Source organism: Alosa alosa, chromosome 2 (genome assembly GCF_017589495.1).
Source record: "Alosa alosa isolate M-15738 ecotype Scorff River chromosome 2, AALO_Geno_1.1, whole genome shotgun sequence".
Lineage (NCBI taxonomy): Eukaryota > Metazoa > Chordata > Actinopteri > Clupeiformes > Clupeidae > Alosa > Alosa alosa.
Genome location: NC_063190.1, coordinates 26,091,802 through 26,115,604, shown reverse-complemented (window position 1 = coordinate 26,115,604; position 23,803 = coordinate 26,091,802). Strand labels below are relative to the sequence as shown.

The window sequence follows — 23,803 nt, the reverse complement described above, 5'->3', positions numbered from 1 at the left end:
GTCCCACAAAGCGGGACAAAATATGACGACCACTCAGTCCTGCACATTCTCTCCGCAAAATTAAATCACGCTTGACAATGTGTCTCCATCTCCTACTATATCCCATATTGTTGCAACTTTTGTGTGTGTAAATTACAGTAGTGTGTGCATAGTGTGTGTTTGTTTTTTGTGTATATGTGGGCTTCTGTGTGTGTGTGTGTGTTCTCTTGTGAGTGTGTGTGTGTGGGGGTAATGGTGTGTGTGTGTGTGTGTGTGTGTGTGTGTGTGTGTGTGTGTGTGTGTGTTTTTGTGTGTGTTTCTCTTGTGAGTGTGTGTGTGGGGGTAATGGTGTGTGTGTGTGTGTGTGTGTGTGTGTGTGTGTGTTATCTGTGTATTTGTGTGCCTGCTTGCCTGCATGTGTGTGCATGTTGGTGTGTTCATGTGTGCATGTGTGTGCGTGCGTGCGTGTGTGGGCATGTGATTATCTGTGCGTGAGTGCGTCTGTGTGTTTATGTGAAATTTTCAAATTTCGTGCAGTTTTCAACATGGATACCTGCGATTACAACACCTTGTTTTTGCTTTTTCATTTTTAACTAGGTGGCTATACCTCAAATTATTTGATAAATGATATGGGATGGGTTGTGATGGCCCCTTGAGACCAACAAACGGAAAAACGTTTGTCATCCTAGGCCCTACGGTTCTCGAGATATTCACGGAAAACTGTGTCCGGCCAACCCTCCGGTGCGGCGGGTGGCGACAGATGAAAACGAAAATGGGTTTGTGTCATTCTTGTGGGGCTGCATGTCTGCCAATTTTTGTGCAGCCCGGTCTTTCAGTGTCTGTTCAGAATCGTTGATATTACTGAAGAAAAAAATAAATGTAAAAATCCAGAAGAAATAAAACTCTAAACGCTGCTTTGCTTGTGCAACGGTCATAATAATGTTCACAGCTAAACAATTAAGACCTGGCAGATCTTTAAGGGATTGCACAGGATATAGAACAGCATTGGGTCAGTGATTGTGTGTCAGAGCTGATATGTGTTGACTCACAGGTCCTTGTTGTCAGCATGAATGTTTCCTGTTGCACAACAATCAATATGCATGCACCACCACATTGACACAGAAGCCTGCGTTGTTCCTTTGTAATGCGATATGGACAATATATTAGTTTGTGTTACAGTTGCATTAAGTCAAAGGCATTTTTCATCATTTTATATGATGAATATTTTGGTAATAGCCTATCAAATATATTATTTATGCATTTCTCTGCTGAATTTATCTAGAGATATGTCACAGGTCTATCTTTATACATTCTTCTTAATGTTATTTTATGCATGGACTTAAACATAATAAAGTCTACAAATAATGTGATTGTACTGTGATGTAAACATGGATAATATCATCAGACCTGGTTGTTTTATATTAACCGCCCCAGTAGTGGTGGTGAGTATCTGATCTTTGTACGCAGAAAATTAATGTAATGTAAAATTGTTTGGTACATTTGCATTTCCACAAACATCATCTAAGACATGGGCATGTAGCTATCTAAAGCTGTGGTAAGTCAGGGAGAGAATACAGGAGAGAAATAAGATCAAAAGAACAACCAATCAATATTTTGTCTCTTTTGCAACAGTTTTTACATATACAGGTCTGCAGGAGCCACCAACTGACTGTTCTTTGAAATGCCTACATGCATGCTATTGACCCTTTCAAGAGAGTTCCATTATCAGCATCATAGTTGGCCCCACAAGGCTTCCATTTTAACATTCCATATGTTATCTTAATGCAGAGGAAGTAGATTGGGAACCAAATAGAACGTTCAAGCATTGTTTTTGTTTTTATTGTTGAAAGGGTCTATAAGAGCTCAGTCAATGCCTTGTCTATAACTTGACACCAAGAATGCATTTGTGACTTTTTTTTTTTTTTAGAACAAATTCAACACGTTTCTTGAGTGATTTTACAGTTTGGCTTGTGCAATTATTGTCTTATTGTGCATTATTTTTGCTGACTTCACTGTGTACTAAAATCCAGGTCATAAATTGCTTACAATGACTTTCTTAAGTACAGAAAATACTTAAATTGAGTCTTCTATATCCTTTCTGATGCATTAGTCTGTTACCTAATGCCCTCTCACATTCTCGAATTGTGCTGAGCAATGTAACAAAAGCATTGCCATGGTGAGTTTATCACCGCACACTATCCTCTGAAACCACAGGCCTTTCGAGGCTCTCATCACCATGAAACAGCTCAATTTCCTCTTGCCTTAACGAAGGCCACTCAGACCTCTGATAACAGGGCCCTTACATGCTGGGCAAGACCAGTCTATTGTGATGTCACCCTCTGTCTGCATAGAGCATGTAGCTCAGTGGTCTATGGAGTTAGGCTGGCAATCGCAAGATTGCTGGTTCGAGTATGAGATGATGACTTGATGTTGCACGTCGTGCCCTTGGACAAGGCACGTCATCTGCATTGTCTCAGTCCATGTTGCTGTAAAATGGGTACAAGCTTCTGCTGGCAGTTACCTGCAATGGACTGGTGTTCCGTCCAGGGGGAGTCTACGACTCTCCTCTGCTTAGCACCATGGAAACTGGACATAAGTGCTGGCCCAATTGGCCTTCGTGGCTAGGTATGGATTAACTAACCCTCTGCCTGCATAGTTATGCAGGTAAAAGGTCCACTATCTCTAATCTTTATTTGCACACTCATCATGGCATCATGCCATTGCATTGACCAGTAGTATTTTAGTTGAACACCAATCAGGAAACATAATGCAGGACTATGAACGCATGCATTAAAGTTACTTAACATGATCCCTGACCACACAAAATCTAACTCGAGGAGCACATAATTATAGTAAATCACAATGTTAGCCTGTGAAAAACTCTTAAAGTACCCTTTTTTTGGCACCTCTGCTAAAGTTGACTAAAAACGGGTATAAAAAATAGGGGCAAGGGGGCAAGATAACCTTGGGTCTTTGTCCAAGCATGTTTGTCACATTTCCAGTTGATTAGAACCATTTAATCATTGTTTTAACTGTAAATATAGGCATTTTCAACAAAGTAACCAGTTTGTATAGACATTCCCTGACTTACAAATGTCAACACACTTTCTTTTTATTCAAATTTAGTGTATTCTCTTGTCTTTCTGATGAAAAATGACTAGAGGATTTAGCCTCTGTGTCACTATTTTCATACCTTAGTGAAAAAGAAAGTCATGAACTACTTCTGAAAAGTTCACAGACACTCAGAATAACTTAAATAAGTTGAAATTGGATAGGAACATTTTTCTAGGGGTACCAATAATTGTGAGCAACGTGTTTTCGTTAAAAATATTTATGAGATTTTCCTTTTTCTCAGAATACATTTTCTTCCCTCATTTTTCCTCATTGTTTTTATTGTGAGAGTACAATGAATCATCAAAAGATAATCTTTTATACCTGCTTTTAGTCAACTTTACCCAAGGTGCCCATAATTCTGGAGGGTACTGTGTGTACTTTGATCATCATAACAACACTGCAAGCGTTAAATGTATTCCAGTGTATGCATGTTTCATTCCTCAGTGTTAACATATGCTTGCATTTGGCATATCATGTCAATCTTTCTCAATTTACTGTGTTCTAATCAAGTTACTGCCTGGAAAGTCTCCCATTCTGAAGTGTGAGATGGGGGGTAGGTTAATTTTATGTGCGTTTTTGTTTGCAAGCAATAAAGTAATGGTTCAATAATTACATTATTACTATATTATTTTGTATGCATATATTTCTTCACAGCTAGTGAAGGCAGGGTTCTCCCAGGGTGGCATATAGAACCACCACTGCATGCATCCAACTTGTGCTGTTGCCAGGTCCAATATTCTTCTTCTCTTGATCTCACACAGTGTCCAGTTCTATTTTAGAGATGATGCCTTCTGGCTGCACAGTGTTGAATTTATTTTCCTTCATTTACTTTCTGTATGGCAGCTGCTGTACATTGCTTCTGCTAAAAGCTGCCATCAGTAAAGCTGAAGTCAAAATAGAAAAAAACTACAAAAAGGTGCTTCTCAGAATAATGGTTAAAAAGGTGCTTCGTTTCATGGATCTGCATGTTGAAACAGCTTGGATCCGTCACTGTTCAAGTGAAGTTTTGAAATCAATACCACTCTTGGCCAGGCAGCCCATTCCCTTACAGGAAGAGAGCTGAATCTCCTGGGAGGCCTAATGTAACAGTCCATTAAACTTCACATTTTGCGGGTGCACCGCTCCACTGACAGAGACATTATAATTCTACAGCAGACTGACAATCTGAAAAGCCAGCTAGAAACGAAGAGAACCTCAAGCGTTCTTCTGAAATACAATATTGTTAGACTGCACCGTAGCTTGTATTACATCTATAACACTGAAATGGCCCAAATAATACAGATATGACATTGACCATAATGCCACGTGCTAAACTGATTGTGCATATTCTTGTGCTTTAGTTTTAGATCATTCTGGCATTGGTCAACTAAGTGAAGTGTTGAGTCTAACTGATAAAATGATAGCTTCAAGGTGTGTTCTGTTAGCAGTATTTAATGCAGATTGTCATGGTCAAGATGACAGGCTGGTCTGAGCCTTTTCATCTTCCTTTTATACCTTCACTCAAAAAGGGTAGCCATGTCTGGTATTGCCTTGTTGATTCATTGTATTATCATCAATTGCTCTCTGGTTAAAAGGCTTCTGGTTACCAAGGATGCTGTGCAGCCAGCCACTTAAGTACTGAGAAAGCTCCCAGGAGAAGAAGGAAGAGCAAAGAGATTTGAAGGGTGTGGAAATTATTAAGATTTAGGATCCTGACTGAGAAAATACAGGAACAACATCAGAATGGATGCTGACAGAGTCAGGGTTATATCGCCCTGAACTGTGTAATTGATTAACAATAGGGCAAATATGACTAGAAAAAGAAACATTACTGAGCAATAAGGTGATGTCATATGACCATGGAAACGTAATTTGGTGACCGCTTAATGATAAATGTGTTACATTAAAATATAAAAAAGGCAATACTTGCTGTACAATAACTGCTGAACTACTGAACTGCAAGACCTCTATAGGTTTTTAGAAACAGCATGCATGGCATTAACATTTTCAGTCTAGATTTCTCTGGGACTGACGAGCTGAATGGTATTCTGTGGCCATGACACAGAGAAAGGAAGATGTGAAGTGCTTGAGATATGAATGAGATATTTCTGTGACTGCTGCCACCTGCTGGACATCTCTGGTAGCTCTGCTGCTTCCTGGTGATATTACATTTTTTTTCAACTGCTTACACACAAAATGTTTGCTTGTCACACAATTTTCTCCATAACCTCACACCAAATCTGCAAAACTATACACTAATTCTGAGTGTTTGACTCAGCTTTCAATTTCCTAAAACACTTTTTACAAAACACCACACACAATTTTCAACACAGAAAAATGTAAAAAGAAGTAGGCTAACTTGATTTCGTTTTTTCAAACACAACCGTTCAAAATGCCATACTTATTCTCCACTTATTCACACAAACCTTCACAGTCCTATATGTACAAACACTCATGACTTTACTGAACACCATCCGATCATTGCCTTAGTATAGGCCTATGAATAGATATAGCCTACCTACTCTATACAGGTGTATGGGCTGCCGTGGCCTACTAGTTAGCACTTCGGACTTGTAACCGGTTGCCGGTTCAAACACCGACCCTTTCAATCAGTTCCTAAAGGATTTACAGTTGAAATGTTCACAACCAATGCAGATACTTTAGCGTAATGTTCTACAAAAATAAACTTGACGTAATCCCAAGTTACCATTAGCTCAATGTTGTTTTCTGTGCCTCTGGAGATGCCAGTAATTACTTAGAAATACAGTAATTTCTGTCTTTGGCAAGATCAGCTTTTTCAAAACTCCATGTTCATAGTGGTCATTGTATTTGCTTCCTTTTTTGTTGTTAGCTGTTACATACTGTTTTCACAACAGCAAATTATTTAGGGAAAATCATTATTTTGTGTTTCAATATTGTTTACGTTTACTGTGTATTTAAACTTTTCTCTGTAGATGACTTTCACTCTTGTATGGACATATAATAGAAGCCCATGAAAGACAGAAGAGCTTTAGGTTTTGAGCAACAGTGTGTACATGATGTATCCAAAATGTCATATGTTTATAATGTGAGGCGAATGATTGCTTTTGAGATGTGGTTATGACATTTTGAATGTTGTCATTTTGCTGGAAATTTGAGGCATTTTATATTTTGTGTGAGCAATTGTGGGTTTTGTGTGTAGAGTTTTGAAAAATAGACACATCATTTTTAAAATGTGTGTAAACAGTTGTAAAAAACTGTAAGAGAAAGACTGGTTAAAGATGTTCAAGCTTTTCAGGTTTAGGCTGTGGGAATCTGGTTATATTCACAGGTGGAAGAAAGGTGTTTGTGAAGGCTTTTGGTGTGTTAGATCTGGATAATCTAAGCAGCTCTTCTTGATTATCACCTTGAGGCAGCGTACTACTATTAAACTAGATGAGCCCAAGGGCGTACCCTTGTGGAACACCTTAAGATATTGATTTAGCCCAGGACTATGGAGGTGTTTTTGGATTCAAAAGGTATACAACACTTACACTATTGTAATTGGGTCTATCCGTCCATTTGTGTGTGTGTGTGTGTGTGTGTGTGTGTGTGTGTGTGTGTGTCTGTGCATATAACTTTTAAAAATGCTGGTCCAATTTACTTCAATTATCAAGGAAGAGTTTCACCATATCTCATTCGTCCTGTTTTATTATCTGGATTAGGATCCCAGGCAGTGCAGGATTTTTTTTTTCACTGACCAATTTTAGGGGTGAAGGTCTGCAGTCGCTTGACTGTTTTTGTTGTTTATGAGACTCTTCCAAAACACTGTCAAAACTTAAATTCTTCGAGCATGGCAGCAGTAATGTGCGCTTGGGGACTTACAGTATAGGGACTGTGAATGGCATCCTTTACAGAACTGCTGCTGCCTCACTCAATCCAAGAGTTAAATGTTTAATGTCAGAACTACAGCAAACTACAGTTGGCACATACTACTGAAGCCTTACGCCTTACCTGGTTTTTAATTCAGTTTGTGGAAATAATTTATTTTAACTGTCTGTATCATGGCTTGTGGCCGTTTGATGGATGTAGCAGCTTTAAAGGCTGAAGATTAATTTTGGTGTGTTTAATTAAACAAAAAAATTAAACACAAGAACAGATGCACGCAACACACAGTCAATTTATTTCATAATAATTACACCCTTTTCTGTGTTCTGATTTGCTCACTCTCTTTATTCATCGATCTCGTTACCATGGTTACCACAGTGACTGCAGATGTTACAATCATGACGTGTGATGATGAACAAGAGGAGCCGTGTCTGAGGCAGCCTGCCACACCACAGCCGTTCTGTGATTCTGGCAATTCTTACAGGTGGTTTGTCGTTCCTTCTGACTTATTCCTTTCTGTTTTTTTTACTTTCTTTCTGTCTTTTTTCTCACATCCTATCTTTCCTGAAGTGATGGGTACAAAGTGCTGTGAACAATGTTTCAGTGGTGCACCACCAGGTCTTGGGGCCTGTGGTCCTTGTGGTCTAGCCAGACCTGCAGGGCTAGGAGCAGTAAAATGGAGGAGGAGTCATGAAAGGGGGGATCAGGTGTGGGAGGGCGGGGAGCGTTAAGGAAGCGAAGGGCGAAGGGAAAGAAGAAAGGAAGGAAGGGCACAGGAGAGTCTTCTCACTGCTGGATTCTACGGATGGACTGGATCTGGAAGGTCTGAGCGTGGGAGCCAAACTCTCTGTAGTGCTTGTACTCTCCTCCGTGGCAGTCACACTCCATGATGTATTGGTGTCCACGGTAACCAGGATACTGGTAGCACACCCAGCTATGAAGGAGAGGGAAAGGTTGTTGAATGCATAGATTTGTTTTCGGTTCAAAATGAACAGTAACAGTGTTGATCTAGCTTGTGAGGGAACTTCTAGCTTCTAACAGAGTACACATCCTAACTCATTCGAAGTACTATTTCAGTGACAAATTCAAGAGCAAAAAATGCTCTCACTTTCCCCACAGTCTGGGACCTGATACTTACGCTCCACTCTGCACCATCATAGAGCCGACCTCACTCATGCCCCAGCCCATGGCCTGAAGAGAGGGGTAGTCATCGCACATCTCCCACTGCTTGCCCATGAAGTTAGGGCTGTCATACACAACCATGCGGCACTCCTTGTGGCTCTGCTCCAGGCATAAAGAGGGGACATTATATGTAAGAGGTAGCCAGGTTTATAGGTAGGTGAGCATAGGTAGATATTTGTGAACATCTCCATGACAAAAAATGGACGTAATGCTCAAGGAGGAGAGATTTGGCTTGGCATGAATTAAGAAAGCATCCAAAACCTCAAATGATTTGTGGATAAAGGATTGATCAAAGATTAATGTAATTTTCAGCAGTGGGGTCTGGTTAGTAATTGGGTTAGCCAGCCCAGTTAGCCCCGCACAACGCAATGCCCTCGCTCACAGGGAACTGTAGTACTATAGACCCTTTCAAGAGAGTTCCATTATCAGCATCATAGTTGGCCCCACAAGACTTCCTTTTTAACATTCCATATGTTATCTTAATGCAGAGGAAGTAGATTGGGGCCCAAATAGAACGTTCAAGCATTGTTTTTGTTTTTATTGTTGAAAGGGTCTATAGAAGCCAATGCTGTTTGTGCTGTTCTAGTGGACACATGTCTGATGGCAGTTACTCACAGCGGAATAGATGGGGCGGAAGGACATCATCCTCTCGATGTGATAGGCGTTGCTGCCGCTGTATGCCTCCCAGCAAGGGTAGTCTCCCCTCTCCAGGATGAACTGCTGGCCACAGTAGCTGGAGTGCTCATAACCCACCCAGCTAAAGACAGAACACAAGAGGATAGGAACAGCAATTGAGGAATGGCAATCATAGATGATCAGAAGATAACGAAGAATGGGTTTTGAGAAAAAGGGTGGGGGCTGTTTAGCTTTTTCCCAGGTGTTGTACTTCCATACTAACTTCCATGAGCGGTTCAATTACACATTGATTCAATGTCATTGAACATTTACATATCGAAGAAATTACATGGTGGACCCTTCATAAACCAGGAAGTTTGACTTAAGTTGGAACTTTCCCTTCTCAACTTGAACACTTACGCGCCACACTCCACCTTCAGGGAACGGATGTTCTCCATGCCGCACTCCATAATGTTCTGGCAACAGGAGGTGAACTCCATGCGCCTACCCTGGAAGTGCTGCTGGTCGTACACGGTGATCTGGGAAGATGCAAATGGAAAAATGAGATCGTTGAGTGTTGCTAGTCCTGATTGTCAGCTGGTTTTATCTTGTGGTCTAAGTCTGCATGAAAATTAAGATTTGAAGAAAACGTGCAGTGTGTGTGTGCATCTATGTGTATTTTTTTAAACTCACCTTCCAAGGGCCCATAGGCATGGGGTTCATGGGATTTGTCAGAGCCATTTTATCTGATTCCTGATTACTAACAGACCTGCAAAACAGAGAAAAGTAGTTCTGTACACAAAGCTCCCCGACATAAAGACAAAGCATTGCATTTCCAGAAGATTCTGGATGACCAAAGGGTATTCACTCTAACTGTCAAAAGGACCACAGAACTAATGAAGAGTCGTTACAGAGTTGTTGCTTTTATCCCTTTCACTCCATTATCAGTCTGAACAATCAGACCTTGACACCAGAAAAGAGCCATTGAAAGCCACAGAAGGCTGAAACAAACACTTTCAAACCTTTTAACTATACCGAATTCACTGACTGAATTATTTATGGACACTCAATATCTTGCATCATATTGTAGAGATATCTGTAGGCATATTTATAACTATAAATCAAGTTAAAATAGAAGTACAAATGATTTGCAAAAGGATCTATGCTCCATCAGGTCCACGAACAATTCTATATGCACAAATACACTTGATATACACTTGATATATTACAATTGTAGTTCTAAATGTAGTTCTACCCACATTAACAGAATGAATGATTCAATTAATAGTTCCCTTCAAGTGGCACTGATGAAATGAAAGAATGAATATATTTTAACTTATACAAAATGTAGTCCTATGGATAATGATACATTGTCACGTTAATAAATTAACTATCAGATTTTACAAATCAAGTGAGATTGCTGGAAAATATATATCTTAAGAAATATGACCCAAATTAATTCTCATAATTAAAAAAAAAAAAAAAAAAAACTGTTCACCACTATGCATCCATGGCTTACCAGACCTACCCAAATAATGAGCTGTGTGCGCTGACTGGATACCAATCGGTCTCGTGTCCCAGGCACCGTGGGGGTATTTATACAGGGCACGGGTGAATGCCCGGTGACTCATTTGACTGGGCTGCCGTCAGCACTTTGCCAGGGGCCCCTTTGTCTGTGGGCTGAGCCTGAGCTTTAGTGCCCTAACACAACCCCACACAAAGCAGGTAGCGCTGTCCAGGAGTGCAAAACAAGGGGTGCAGCCCCCAATAGGTAACAGGGTCCCAGCCAACATGGTGGAGATGTTTCACACAGTAGATGCTCTCCATATGCTGTCACTGGTGATTACTCTGGAGTGCATTTTACATTTTAATCTTTATTATTACAAATATAAACATGTCATTTTACTCATTAAATGTAGGTATTGTGTCACATTTTGGCTTTGTGAAGTAGACTGAGATGTTGGAAGTCATGAGGCGCAAGGAGCATATATCTCCATCACTGCATCACTGTTAATGCTGGGCATTCACATTTCACTTTATTTGGAAAGTATACCTGCTACTACACTTAGTGAACTTGTAACATTGTGTGTGTTTGTGTGCATTGACATGCCCACAACTGAAAAAAGAAGTTATGAGAATGAAATGAGAAATTATAAACCCTGAAAAGGTCAAAGGTCATGTTTAGACTATTTTGAACATTCATTTAGACTGATGTGCTGTTGTGCGCAGGGAAAGTGACATAGATATTGATAAGACATCTCTGCTTTTATTAAGTTTCTCTGGGCTTCAGTGGTATTGTCAGAGCAGGAGACACCAGCATAATTACACCTTAAGGGACGATGATCCATATTCTCTGAACCCCCCACCCCCCCCCCCACCCCAGCCCAACCCTGACTAAGCAGTATTAGCAGCAGACACACTGTCCCAATGAACATTGTTTGTGGGTCTCTACTGGCAGCGCTCATGCCTTACACTGAGACCTGCTGCTGGATGGGAATGGTTGTCTGCAGGCAAAATGATATTGATGTTTTGACTTACTATACCAGCAACAAGAATGGAACCAAGCGATTGCTCCTTTTGGATTTCGGTACACTTGCCTCATGCTCACTTAGCCTCTTGCAAAGTAAATGCTCAGCTGTGTTCACATTTGACTTTATCGTGTTAATGTTGCATGCTGCTATTATTTTCCAGAACACATTCTTACCGTAACTTCCCTTATGTTGCTTTGTCTGATATGTGTTTTAGGTTGTTGTTGCATTTTTGTTTGTGTTTTATGTTATATCTATCTGTTTGTATTTGTGAATGAAAGTTTTTATCTCATTTGCCGCCCATCTTGACCCGTAATCCCTGGCAGAGGAGATATTGCATCAAAATGGGACCTTCCTAAAAGGAGACATAATAAAATAAATGCATTATGGGGTTTGTGTAGTCTGTATGTCATTTTTAATTATTAATTTTATTTTTGAAAAATGCCGTGCTGTACTTTGTGTTTCACAATATAGCCTTGTGTTCATAACTTCTTTGGTGATCATAAGTTCAGCAATTCAATTTCAATCTGTTTTTTAAAAGCTTACAATATACATAAATCCACTGCATAATTTAACTATAAACAATGTGGGTAGATAAGCTGAGTAATAGTGTTGTCAGTGGCACAACATCTGCTGTCTTTTCAGATGTGGCAGCCATGCATAACATAAATTAAGATGTGATACAGTGTTCATTAATAATATTATCAATAATATTGTTTGTTAATATTAAATGTTCACATTTTTTCGTAGAGTAAATGCAAACTAGGATCAGTAAGACTGAAGATTTAAGAGAAGAGCTTTAAGAGAACTATATGGATTTGCACACCAATCAAAAGACTGAAGGCCTGATACTGTCAAATTAGATAACCATAGTTCCTAAAATGCATCAACATGTTGGAAATATGAGACATTGAAAACAGAGATGATTTGTTGATTTATTGTTGGTTGATGGTTTGTTTGTTATCAGCTATCACAACAGGTCACCCAAGACAACTACTAGTTGTATTACAGTATTGTATAGTAGTGTATTTGTAAACTGATGTCCACCATTCCTACACCAGATGAAAAATCTGCATGTGTGTTATTTTTTTCAAATACTTGGTAGTTAACACCTGTTGTGCATGAATGAATGAATGTCTTCCTGCCTGTATGTCTGTGTGTGTGTCTCTCTCTCTCTCTCTCTCTCTCTCTTTCTGTGTGTGTGTGTGTGTGTGTATGTGTCTGAGTGTGTGTGTGCACGCAATGTGTTTCTGCTGATGAGGACAGCTATCCAACAGTGACAAAGAGTTGGGCCTAGTCAGCAGGCCAGCGCTACACACACACACACACACACACACACACACACACACACACACACACACACACACACACACACACACACTCTCTCTCTCTCTCTCTCTCTCTCTCTCACACACACACACACACACACACACACACACACACAGCCATACATGTCCTACATTGCTGACAGGCAGAGATCATGTCATTCTCTCTTACACCTCAAACACTGTGAAGAGACTATATCTGACCCAAATTTATATAGAGAGAGAGCCAATCATTCACTCCAGAGGTTATCTGTATAAAAGCAGAACATTTTACCAGTTTTTACAAGGTTTAATATACAATGTTCAATCAAATATGTGCGTATGATGCTGACCTTGGTGTCAGAAAGTAATAGCAATATATCACTGATCAACACACCTCATGGCATATGATTTATAGATGTATGAATGTGCTAACTTTGTGATCAATATTACAGTATACTTCACATATGTGACACAGAGAAAATAGATAAATACAAACAGGGGCAATTATTTTCCCAGCAGTATACTTGAAAAAGGAAAGTCTGTGTGAAACATTTGTTTTAAAATTACTCTAAAGTAAGTAAGTATAAGTATATATACTCTTTTGATCCTGTGAGGGAAATTTGGTCTCTGCATTTATCCCAATCCGTGAATTAGTGAAACACACTCAGCACACAGTGAACACACAGTGAGGTGAAGCACACACTAATCCCGGCACAGTGAGCTGCCTGCAACAACAGCGGTGCTTGGGGAGCAGTGAGGGGTTAGGTGCCTTGCTCAACGGCACTTCAGCCGTGCCTACTGGTCAAGGTTTGAACCGGCAACAAGTCCAAAGCGCTAACCAGTAGGCCACGGTTGCCCACTAGTGAAGAGCAGGACCAACACCAAATGAAACATGATTATCACCAACAAAATAGTCTGTTAATCCAACACACATCCCCAACATACTTACAGCACACTGCCCCCCACCCCCCCAATACACATTGTCTCATGAGGAAGCTTCTCCAACACACATATTGCGCACTGCCCTCTCCCCACATACACAACACACTATCCCATCTCCCCTGTCATCCCCCCAACACACACACCAAGACCCCTGGCAGTTGGGTTAGCCCCTTGAGCCGTGGATCTGCCCAAGGTTTCTTCCTTGGTAAAGGAGTTTTTCCTTGCCCCTGTTGCTCTTGGGTGCTCCTTGTGCCCCCCAATCCCAATCCTCCCCCACCTTTCTTATGCAGCCCTTGCCACTTAATCTACTAAACCCTCTTCTACTGCACTTTTTTACCCCCCATTAATGCACAAATAGGCTGACACCAGACATAATTTCACTGCATTTCTTACTTCCAGTAACTATATGCATGTGACAATAAACTTCCTTGTATCCTTGTATCCTTGTATCCTTGTTTATCCTTGGACCCAATTGGACAGCACCAAATAGAAGTATGAACCACCAAGACACATAGTGACTGACCACTTAAATACCTTGCCGGGTTGGTTTGGGATACATTTGACCACATGTCTTTTGCACTAGTTACTAGACTTAAGACCAAACTGTTCTCAGACGCTTTCTGCTAACTGTGCCGAGTTACAAATTCTGAATCTGCCTCGATAATTATTCTACTTTGTCTTTTATTACTTTTTTTACTACTTTTGCCTTTGTTTTTGCTTACTAATTATTCTTTATTTTTAAATGATTTTACCTTGTGTTTTATGTTTTCTTTTTATTATGATCTTTACCTTTTAACTATTCTTTGACTATATTGCCCTTCTATGCTTTTATTTGTTATTATCGTTTGGTTTTGTTTATGTAAAGCACATTGAATGACCTCTGTGTATGAAATGTGCTATATAAATAAACTTGACTTGACTTGACTTGACTTGACTTTGCAGTGTATGCACTAATGCAGAGATTCTCATCATGTTTGGGGCTAATAAGGCACACATAACCAAACCAAAACATCACACCAACTCATGGTTACTGATTATAAAGTATGTCAAACACATTATTATAGACTATAAGAGGGGTGCTCAATCTTATGCCCATATTTTTCTATACAGATGAGAGACCACAGTGATAGGCATATGCTTGTGTGGTGTAGACTGAGCCTTTTAATCAAGAAGCTGTGTCATTGGTGCATTTAAAAATAGCCCTATTGCCTATTTCATGGGGATGTATAAAAACACAGTGGGCTCCTCAAAATTCCATGGCACACTTCACTTTGCCGCATGGCACGGTGTGGCTCGGCGTACTGGTTGAGAACCACTGCACTAAAAGATATCTTTAAAGCAATTCACTCAAGTTTCATGGAGTTCTTCATGGACATCTCGGTGCAAAATGTTAAAATGTTCCAGTATGATTCAATAGTGAGATGGCTGTCAGTTACTTTTTGGCAGACCTCATGCTGACAACTGAGGGGTTATAAGTGTGTTGATAAATGATGGTTATGTAACATACTCTTATTGTCACAGGTGACAGATACTCAAGACAGGCTACTACATGTATTAACAATAACTGTAAGATATCATGTTTAGATTTTCATTTGCTTTGAACATATGAACAAACAAAAAAACACACAAACATATTTGTATTCTATGATGCTATCGCTGATTGATGAACGTTCAGTCATGTTCCAGCAGGTGGTCATGCACTGCACTTTAAAACAAGTGTACTCAGACCTACCTTATACTTCTGCTCAGACAGTGACCCCTAGTGGTCTTATTCGATGCTGTTACAGTTGTTATGATGTCATCCAAATATTTGCTTGTCTTGAGGTCAGTAGCCTAGATCCAGCACAGTTTTCTTTAATAAGCCTCAACATGAATTGATGTGATTATTGAAAAGAGCAGTCGAGGTTTGTCAGACGTGAATGTATCTAGGAAAGGATACGGTAAAGAACACCCTATTTTTTAAAAAGGGTGCATTTGATGGAACATTATGGGTAAGTTCCATCAAGGGTAAAAAAACAATTGACCATGGGCCTGAAAAGTCCTTAAAGTTTCGGTTAAGTTAAAACATGTTGAACAATGGTGGCAGTTGGTGTACCGGGATGTTGGTTGCATCAGTTCTGCATCAGTTATTTACATCGTTTGTTGTCATGTTTCAGTTGTCCATATAGGTCTGGTTTGAGTTAAGCTAAAATTGGTTCTGAACGCGTTTTTTTTAATATAACAAAAATGAAAAGGTCAGTTGAAACTATGTTATTGTCTAAAGAGTAAATAGACTAATGTAATTGAGAAAACATTTAAGTATTCTGTGTTATCTATCTGCCCAAATAATGGACCTTCCAATTAGCCTGTTAGACATCACCCACATTACCAGACAATATGTTAAGTAAACCTAGGCTATGTCAAGCTAAATGTTTTGGTGAGAGTTCTACAGTAAATGATCTTTTGCGCATGGGTTAACCTGTCGTTTCGTCTGCGGAACCAGACAAAGAGTGCGTTTTTCTATTATTGTATTGTTATAATAATATTGCCTCAGTATCATCCGATATTGAAGTGAATGTTGGCATTCCTTCTCTGTATGGTCGCATGTATGATGAAGACTGCGTAAGGTGACTGAATGAGACTCAAGAACTGCCTGTGCTTTCTTAGGCTACTCTGCTCCGACGAACGTTTGTGGGAGGACTGTTATGCGTCTGTGCGGATGTCGAGTCTGAAGCTATAGCTCGTCTAGAATAAGGGGTTTAAATTAAGAACTAAGCGGGCGACCTGCTCAAGGGTGAGGGAGGGTGACTGTTTTGTATCTTGCTCGACCAGGAGGAGGGGGAGGAGGGAGGACGGATAATGAGCTATTCTTGTACTAACACAGGCAAGAGCCAGGACCCATCTAGCGCTAAGAAGTCCGGTGGTAATAATCCCGGCAGTTGCGGTGGTAGCGGAGAAACCAGCAGCAGCATCAACAACAGCCACAATAATCGCGGTAGCCAGGCGAACGCGAATCCCAATTCAGCCGAGGCGATGAAAGTCAAGGTGGGCTGCAACACGACAGACGTCGGGGTACCAGTTACCACGGAGGAGGAATTGCAGGCAAACACGATAATTACACCCGAGGATGTATTGGGTTTACAGAAGATCACTCAAAGTAAGTCAGATGTATGTCAATGGACAATTCAATGTGTACAATGTCGCCTCCAGCTTCAGGGTTCATGTAGCCGCGTCACACCAATTGTTGCGATGTTGTGATGCAAAGCGCGACATATCAAATACCTGTATTTGTGTCTCAGGCTAATTGTCATCTTAATCAGACATGTCACCTGTGAGTCGGTGTGAGGTAGGTAACGCATCATTCACAGGCATGCGTTGCTCTTTCAAGTAGCTTGAACTTAGCGCACCCTAACATAGCCCATATAAAACATCCTCGTACTGTGACACATTTCCTGCCCTTGTCACAAGCAGTTCTATCTAAGATAGCCTACCTGTGCAGTGACTCTATATGGAGGCAATGGGATGTATCCTACCACCATTACATCCTATCGCCATTAATTCCTGTCAACACGGTCGTCGTTTACTTTAGCTGAAGCTCGAAACGAACTCCTGTTCCAATCCAAATATGAACATTATGCACCATGCTGAAAGTACTTGGAGCTGATCAGAGTTCCCAAATAAGTAGCCTATGGTTGACCTTTGCATGAATTGCCATTTGTTCTGGAAAATGAATAGCTAATGCATCACACTGACGGGAATAAAATCATTGGCCACTGAGAGATAATTTCTTTGAGCCCTAGGCTGTGGAATGAACATGCCAATAGTCTATTTATGGTGATGGGGTCATTGCAGGAAAAGCATGCCTGAACTAACAAGCATAAAGCCATAAGATGAGCCCAGGCGTGGAACTGATAAGCTGTTCATCAACATAGCTTGAAGCAAGAATGCCTTGACACATTGTAGAGGTTAACAGAGATGTTCACATACGTGCACATATGTTCACATACGTATGTATACATGCAGATTACATATAGAAGATTTTTTCCCTCCTCATATAGCATGGACATTGCTAAAGGATAAGGATAAGCTGATTCGTTACTTCTCCACTCCTAAGAATGGTTAGGTAACAGGTGGCAAATAGGCTGTATACTACTGTATTTAAAGTGTCACATAATGACTTACACAACACCCAGCATGAAGTCACTCCTCATTCAAAAGGTTCCCTGCACACCTCAGGAAGTTAAGACTTAATCGCTGTGTTCCGTCATGCACATGGTATGCCCTTGCAGATAAACTTCAACATGTTGCAGTGGTTCAATGTTCCATCAAATGCACAAAATATAAATAAAACAGCATTTCATAATACATTATTCAAACTCCTTATGTGTAAATACTGTATTTTGTCCCTCTATTTTTTAGTTTATTTGGATCTCCAGGACAGTTGCACACTAATTAACTCATTCATCAGGACATGGCTTATGCTGTCAAGGCTTTTGCAGCGAACCTTGATAAGTGACCTACTCCCTGTGTTTGTGAGACTTTTACCATGGCTACAGGTACAAGTGTCTCATGGGTATCGCCTATGCTTCACAAACACCTTCCACAATTTGGATTTTGGACCCACATCCCCTCCACCCACTTAGCTGAAGATGTTGTTGACCAACGATAATGTGTCTGGCTGATTGTCCACAAGATCGGAATAAAAATTTCAAGTAGCATGATGAGATATCCTTGATTAGGTTTCACAGTGGCCTCTTCAGCCTGCTTGCTTCTAATTCCAAGTGCCTTGTCTACATTTGTCCAACCACTTTCTCACATACATACTACACATGCACAGAAAGAGACATGTGTTCACCTGCACACCAGCAGACATTTAGAGTGCTGCTCACCCCTCTGCTGCTCTATGTGTAGATATAAACTCACACATACACAAAACACATGGTTAAAATGGCCTACCTGCAGAAAAATAGATGAAAAAAAAACTTATTGGGACAGAATGAGAGCACGTGAAACTTTCAGTTGGGAGATAAGATAATTTACTCTCCTCTCACCTTAAGACGTAGGCACTGGCATGCAACAGGTGACAAAGTTTTCTTTCAAACTGGTGATTTAAGCTATTAGTGATTTGTCATGACATTGAAATTATCACTTTAACAAACACTCCCTTGAGAAATAATCATACTCCTTATAATTTCATTTTACTGTTCAACTGTGTCTTTGGAGGGACGTGTTTCTTTAATCACATCTGTCCCATACAAATGTGACTCATGAGTAGAAGAAAGTGCAGGATGAACCAATGCCCAGGTTTTAAACAGAATTTTAATGATGCAAAGTCGGTAATCAAATGTTTTTTGAATGAATGCCTGCATTAACAGGTGTTTGTCATTAGACACATTTCCATGGATGTTGATTAATATGAAAATAAAATCTTAACCCGTTTTACCTCAAGCAAAAGTATGTGTTAGAGGGTGTCTTCCTTTGGGCCTGCTTCTGAGCAGTCCAGGGCAAAGAGGACTTTCACTTTCCCATCAAAAGCACAAGTTGCTTTCGCACCCTCCAACACAAGTAATGACAAAACTCTGAGGCAATAACAGAGAAAGCAAGAATGTGATAGTGGTTTGGCCCTGTTGCTTTCCAGAGTGGTCTTGTATGATCTTACTACAAAACCACTGATTGTCTGAAGTCTGCTGAATTTAATCTGTGTAATTAGTGATGCCCCGCATAATAGTTGCTAACCACCCCTCTACAGATCTCCTGGACAAATGTATGCTTTTTGCAAAGCAAAGCCCAGAATTAAAGTCAAACTAATTAGCTGTCTTCTTATCCTCCATAAAATGCACAGCATTAAAGTAAATATAAATAAAACAGCATTTTATATCACATTATTCAAACTCCTTATGTGTAAACTGTAAATACTGTATTTTGTCCCTGTATTTTTTAGTTTATTTGGATTTCCAGGGGAGTTGCACACTAATTAACTTATTCATCCGGACATGGCTCATGCCGTCAAGGCTTTCGTAGCGAACCTTGATAAGCGACCTACTCCCTGTGTGATACTTTTACCATGGTTACAGGTACCCATGGGAGTCCCCTCCCCTCACAGTCCTATTAGAAAGCCAGTTTCCCAAGGGGGCTGTGAAATCTGAAAGAGGGTCCACACATATCAGAGCATATATATCTGTCTCTAGCCTTCTCTCACTATCACTGTCTGTATCACTCTTTCACTATGAATGTCTGTATCACTCTTTTCTTTGCCTTGTCCTCTATTTTCAGGACAGAGAGAGTAGTTGCAAGACAGACAGAGCGAGAGATTAAGAGAAGGAAGAGAAAGAGAAATAAAGATCAGTTTGTGTGGTGTGAGCATGTACTTTTGGCCCAGCGTGCGGTAGACATTTCACAAATTGCTGCAGACAGGACTGGGATGAACACATACAGTTGCCATGGTACACAGGTATATTGTATGTGTAAGTGGTTCAGTTTCTGTAAAAAAGCAGTTATGGCTCCTTAGGGTGTTGCAACCCACTGGAGTTGTTTTTCTCTCTGCTCTTGACCCGGAGGTGATGCAATGCATATGCTAGCCTGCATGAATTATTGTAACAAAACACAAACATGCGCTTTAGTATACAGAGTTATTTGTATGAATGTGTGTGTGGCCTAAATATAGAATGGCGGTTATCTGTTGGCTTAACCAGGGATGCATAGAGCACATTCCCTTCAACTCTTGAAAGCATGTCTCAGTAATCTGTATCGTCAATTACCATCAACTGGTACTAGTGCATCATTTTAGGAACATTCTCACATTCTAGGAACTTTCTTGGAACTTATATTTACATTTTATCATTTAGCTGATGCTTTTATTCAAAGCAATTTGGTACAATTAAGGTACAGTGTGAGTAGAACATGATAGTGCTGCAATAAGTACTGCTCGCATTGAATAAAATGACAGTTGAAGTGAAGCTGAGTCAAGGGGAGAATAGAGGGATAGTAAGGATCGAGAAGAAGGTCGTGGTAAGTGCTACATTAAGCATGTCCAGCACTTACTGTTTGACAAGCGTCTTGTTTGATGTTTCCAGATCACTTTGAGCAGAGTGTAGATGAATAGGTTTCCATGCTGTCCTTCAAACATAGCTCAGTAGCTTATCAGGACACACCCGTGCACATTTTGTTGGCTCTATAATGGATAATATAATGAAATATTTTTTGCATGCTAGGACGCTTCTGATAGGCCTAAATACAAGGGGTCAACCAGAGGCCAGTGTTACTGCTGGTTTAAGTAGGGGTCCATTTCAGAAAATCTAACTGGCCCATCACCATCTCGTTGGGTGATATGTCAAGAACGGCCTATTTAAGGATGAATTGCACTTGTTCACATTAACTGGCTTGCCTTTGTCGACACTTCATAGGCACTGTAAGTTGTGCGTAGGCGCTCGCGACTGCTTTCCTCTCTGTCCTCCTTACTGATGCATTTGATGCTTTTGAGCAATATTAGAATTGAGTCAGAGTACCGGTAGGCCTCAATACAAACATTTTTGGGAAGAAGGCTTGATGAACAGCTTACAGGCATCAGCAGTAGCTAATAGTCCTCACAGTTCAGTGCCTGATGATTTATTTTCTTAACAATGAAGAGATTTTTATGTTGCAAGGTGGGTCGTTTTTGCTGTCTTGGTATCAGTTGTGAAACTAGATTTATGTTTCACTTTTTGCCAGTCTGATCCTGATCCTTGCCTACCTATATTACTTACTCATAGCTAACTGCACAAATAAATAATCTGGGTTCAGTATAACATGGGGCTTTTATTGTAAGTTGATGGTTGATACTGTCAAACTTGAGCCCTGTTTATGTCTTACTATTTCCTAAGATCCATACATTCAAAGTGCCCCTTTTACACTGCCCTACTATAAGTTCATGGTTTGTACGAACACACAGACCGACACACACACACACTCACATACACAAGGAGGAATTGCTGAGGTGATACTATATAATAACAGGCCACAAAACAATACTAAATATTACTTTACTAAATATTTGAATTTAAGTGAAATTCTGCATGTATGACACTATAGTGTATTGTAACAGTTATATGAGTGTCTGTACTGCCCATATACATCAGTGATGGCTTGTCATTGATTTGGTTATTATGTGGCTGTGCTGACCATAGCGGTCAATGAGAATTCCATCTGCATCAGGCCTATTCAGTCTGTGTGGATGTTTTTTGTGTTGATGTAGATGTTGCTATCTTGCCAACCTCGTTTTGTCACTTTCCCCTTGAGGTGTGTGTGTTTGTGTGTGTCTGTGTGTGTGAGTGTGTGTGTGTGTGAGAGAGAGAGAGAGAGAAAGAGAGAGAGCAAATGTGTGTGTGTGTGTGTGTGTGTGTGTGAGTGTGTGTCTGTTTATTTGTGCTTATGCAGCCCCAGGGGAGCCAGGCTCAATTCAGGCCTCAGCTTTATTGATAACAAAACGCTGCAATAATACCCACACTTCATAGCTGGATTTGTCTGTAATCCCCTCTGCAGAAAGTTATTAAGCTGATCCACAACCGAACAGTGCATTGAATCTAATCGAAAGTGAGATTTCTCTCTCTCTCTCTTTCACTCTCTCATTTGCTCTCTCTCTCTCTTTCTTTCTCTCATGGTAATAGTGGATCTATGGAGCTGGTGTGTCCTACTCTTATCTTGGTGTCCATGCACTGCTGAGAAATGGTAGCATGCCTTTGCCCTCCTTTCTGTCCTTTTCTATTAGGGCCCTCAGGAGCATCTCTCTCTCTCTCTCTCTCTCTCTCTCTCTCTCTCTCTCTATCTCTCTCTTTCTTTCTCTTTGTCTTTTCATTCTCTCTTTCTCTGCCCTCTAACTGGGCTTTGCCCCCCTTTTCGGTGTACCTCTCTGTGGTCACTTGCTTTGCTCCTGTCCTACTGCAGCCTTGTCCTCGTCCATCTCACCAGATCCCCTTTGGTCTTCCTGTGCCCTGTGATTAGATGGATTTGCTCCTCCTATGCAAAGCACTAAACCGGATTAGTGGCATTGAGCTCCATCGAGCTGGAATACCTTCCTCCACCCTTTACTCTCTCACAGACAGCCTTATGACTTCACGTGTTTTCTTATATCACACTATTCAATCTGTGTGTGTAAAGATTCCTTTATGTTTACACAAACATTATCTTTACACACACAAGATTCCCACACCCTTATTCTAAATTCTGAATTTCCCCTTGGGGATCAATAAAGTATCTATCCATCTATCTATCTATCTGTTCTATCTTGTGACACGTCCCTGGTCAATATCTGTATTAGACCGCTTTTGAAAAGCCTGCAGGTGTAGCTGTGAGTCTGGCTAAATAATTGATGCTGTGGGGAACTACCGGTAGGTCTGGACAATACAACTGAACTTTTCAACTACCTAAACTCCTGTAAGTACTGTGTAGAAGGCAAACTTTCAAAACCAGAATGTGTTAATACTATCAGGGTAAGGTTAAACAAGAGGCTGTGTGGGCTAGGCCTTGTAGTGTACAGCTGAGTGGTAAATAGAAGTGATGGGCATTGCCATCTGCCTGTGGCTAACAGATCTGCTCTGACTGGCTGGGTTTGTGAGTGATTTGTCGTCGTGCCGATGCCACAGCACTGTCCCCACAGCATCCCTAGTCCTCAGCTCACTGGTGCCAAACTGTCCATTATATAATGGACGTGTATTTCCAGTGATGCCTTCATGCTTAATTTACGGTGGCCCAGCTTCGCCAGGCGTTAAATAAGATTGGGTTGTCATTGATCCAAGGGAAAGAGAGAGTGTTTGTAATCTGTAAGTATGTTGGCACTCCATTCTCTCTCCCTCTATGGACAGAAGCAGAAAAATGCCCTCTGTGTATCTCCATGCCCCTCTGTTTGTTTGGTTGGTTGGTATTTATGTAGCTGGAGATGATACATTAATGCTATCTGCAAATGTACGTGTGTGCTAAATGCCTTTGTTGTTGTTGTTGTTGAATGCTAATTGGCATTTGTCATTACTGAGAGCCCTGGCAGGTGATGCAGTTCCTCTATTTTATACAACACATCAAAATTTCAACATGAGCTCCAATTTGACCAAATAAAAATAGCTCCACAGAAGACCTAGAATCTAAGTCCTAGATTTACACAAAGCTGTGGTAATGCCATGGACATTAGCTCCATAGTTCTACTTTTACAGACGAAGAAGCCCTCCCTCCATTTAAGGATACTGACCCACATTAGGTCAAGTTTATGGACAGAAACTTTTTCTTTGTTCCAATGTAGATTTAGTTACTGTAGTAAACTGTAGGTTTATATATTCAAGTTATCTTTATCTAACATGTAAAAATACC

General features: G+C 40.5%; 2 protein-coding genes across 4 annotated transcripts in view; one reads left to right on the top strand and one right to left on the bottom strand.

The window, feature by feature from the left end:
- Window positions 1-7,242: 7,242 nt before the first annotated feature.
- LOC125288107 (beta-crystallin A1-2-like) lies at window positions 7,243-10,277 on the bottom strand. The gene is made up of 6 exons (XM_048234209.1): window positions 10,244-10,277; window positions 9,409-9,484; window positions 9,136-9,254; window positions 8,716-8,857; window positions 8,057-8,199; window positions 7,243-7,852 (listed from the first exon to the last, which is right to left on the bottom strand). Exons 2-6 carry the CDS (start codon window positions 9,454-9,456, stop codon window positions 7,705-7,707), a joined length of 600 nt encoding a protein of 199 aa, XP_048090166.1. The 5' UTR covers window positions 9,457-9,484; window positions 10,244-10,277; the 3' UTR covers window positions 7,243-7,704.
- A 5,711-nt stretch (window positions 10,278-15,988) lies between these two features.
- The window catches only part of unc119b (unc-119 homolog b (C. elegans)), a 19,234-nt gene continuing 11,419 nt past the window's right edge, over window positions 15,989-23,803 (top strand). For 2 of the 3 annotated variants that reach the window (XM_048234191.1, XM_048234190.1), the window contains exon 1: window positions 15,989-16,628. In XM_048234191.1, coding sequence (XP_048090148.1) covers window positions 16,331-16,628 — 298 coding nt within the window. In that variant the 5' untranslated portion in view covers window positions 15,989-16,330. The remainder of the gene's footprint in view (window positions 16,629-23,803) is intronic. The other variant, XM_048234198.1, reaches the window with a different exon arrangement.

Bases quoted from the DNA above. Each gene is read 5' to 3' on its own strand.
- LOC125288107 (XM_048234209.1), bottom strand. From the start codon at position 9,456: ATGGCTCTGACAAATCCCATGAACCCCATGCCTATGGGCCCTTGGAAG. The intron at 9,255-9,408 runs GTGAGTTTAAAA...GCATCTTCCCAG, and splicing joins TGCCTATGGGCCCTTGGAAG to ATCACCGTGTACGACCAGCA. The intron at 8,200-8,715 runs GTGAGTAACTGC...TGCCTGGAGCAG, and splicing joins TCCGCCCCATCTATTCCGCT to AGCCACAAGGAGTGCCGCAT.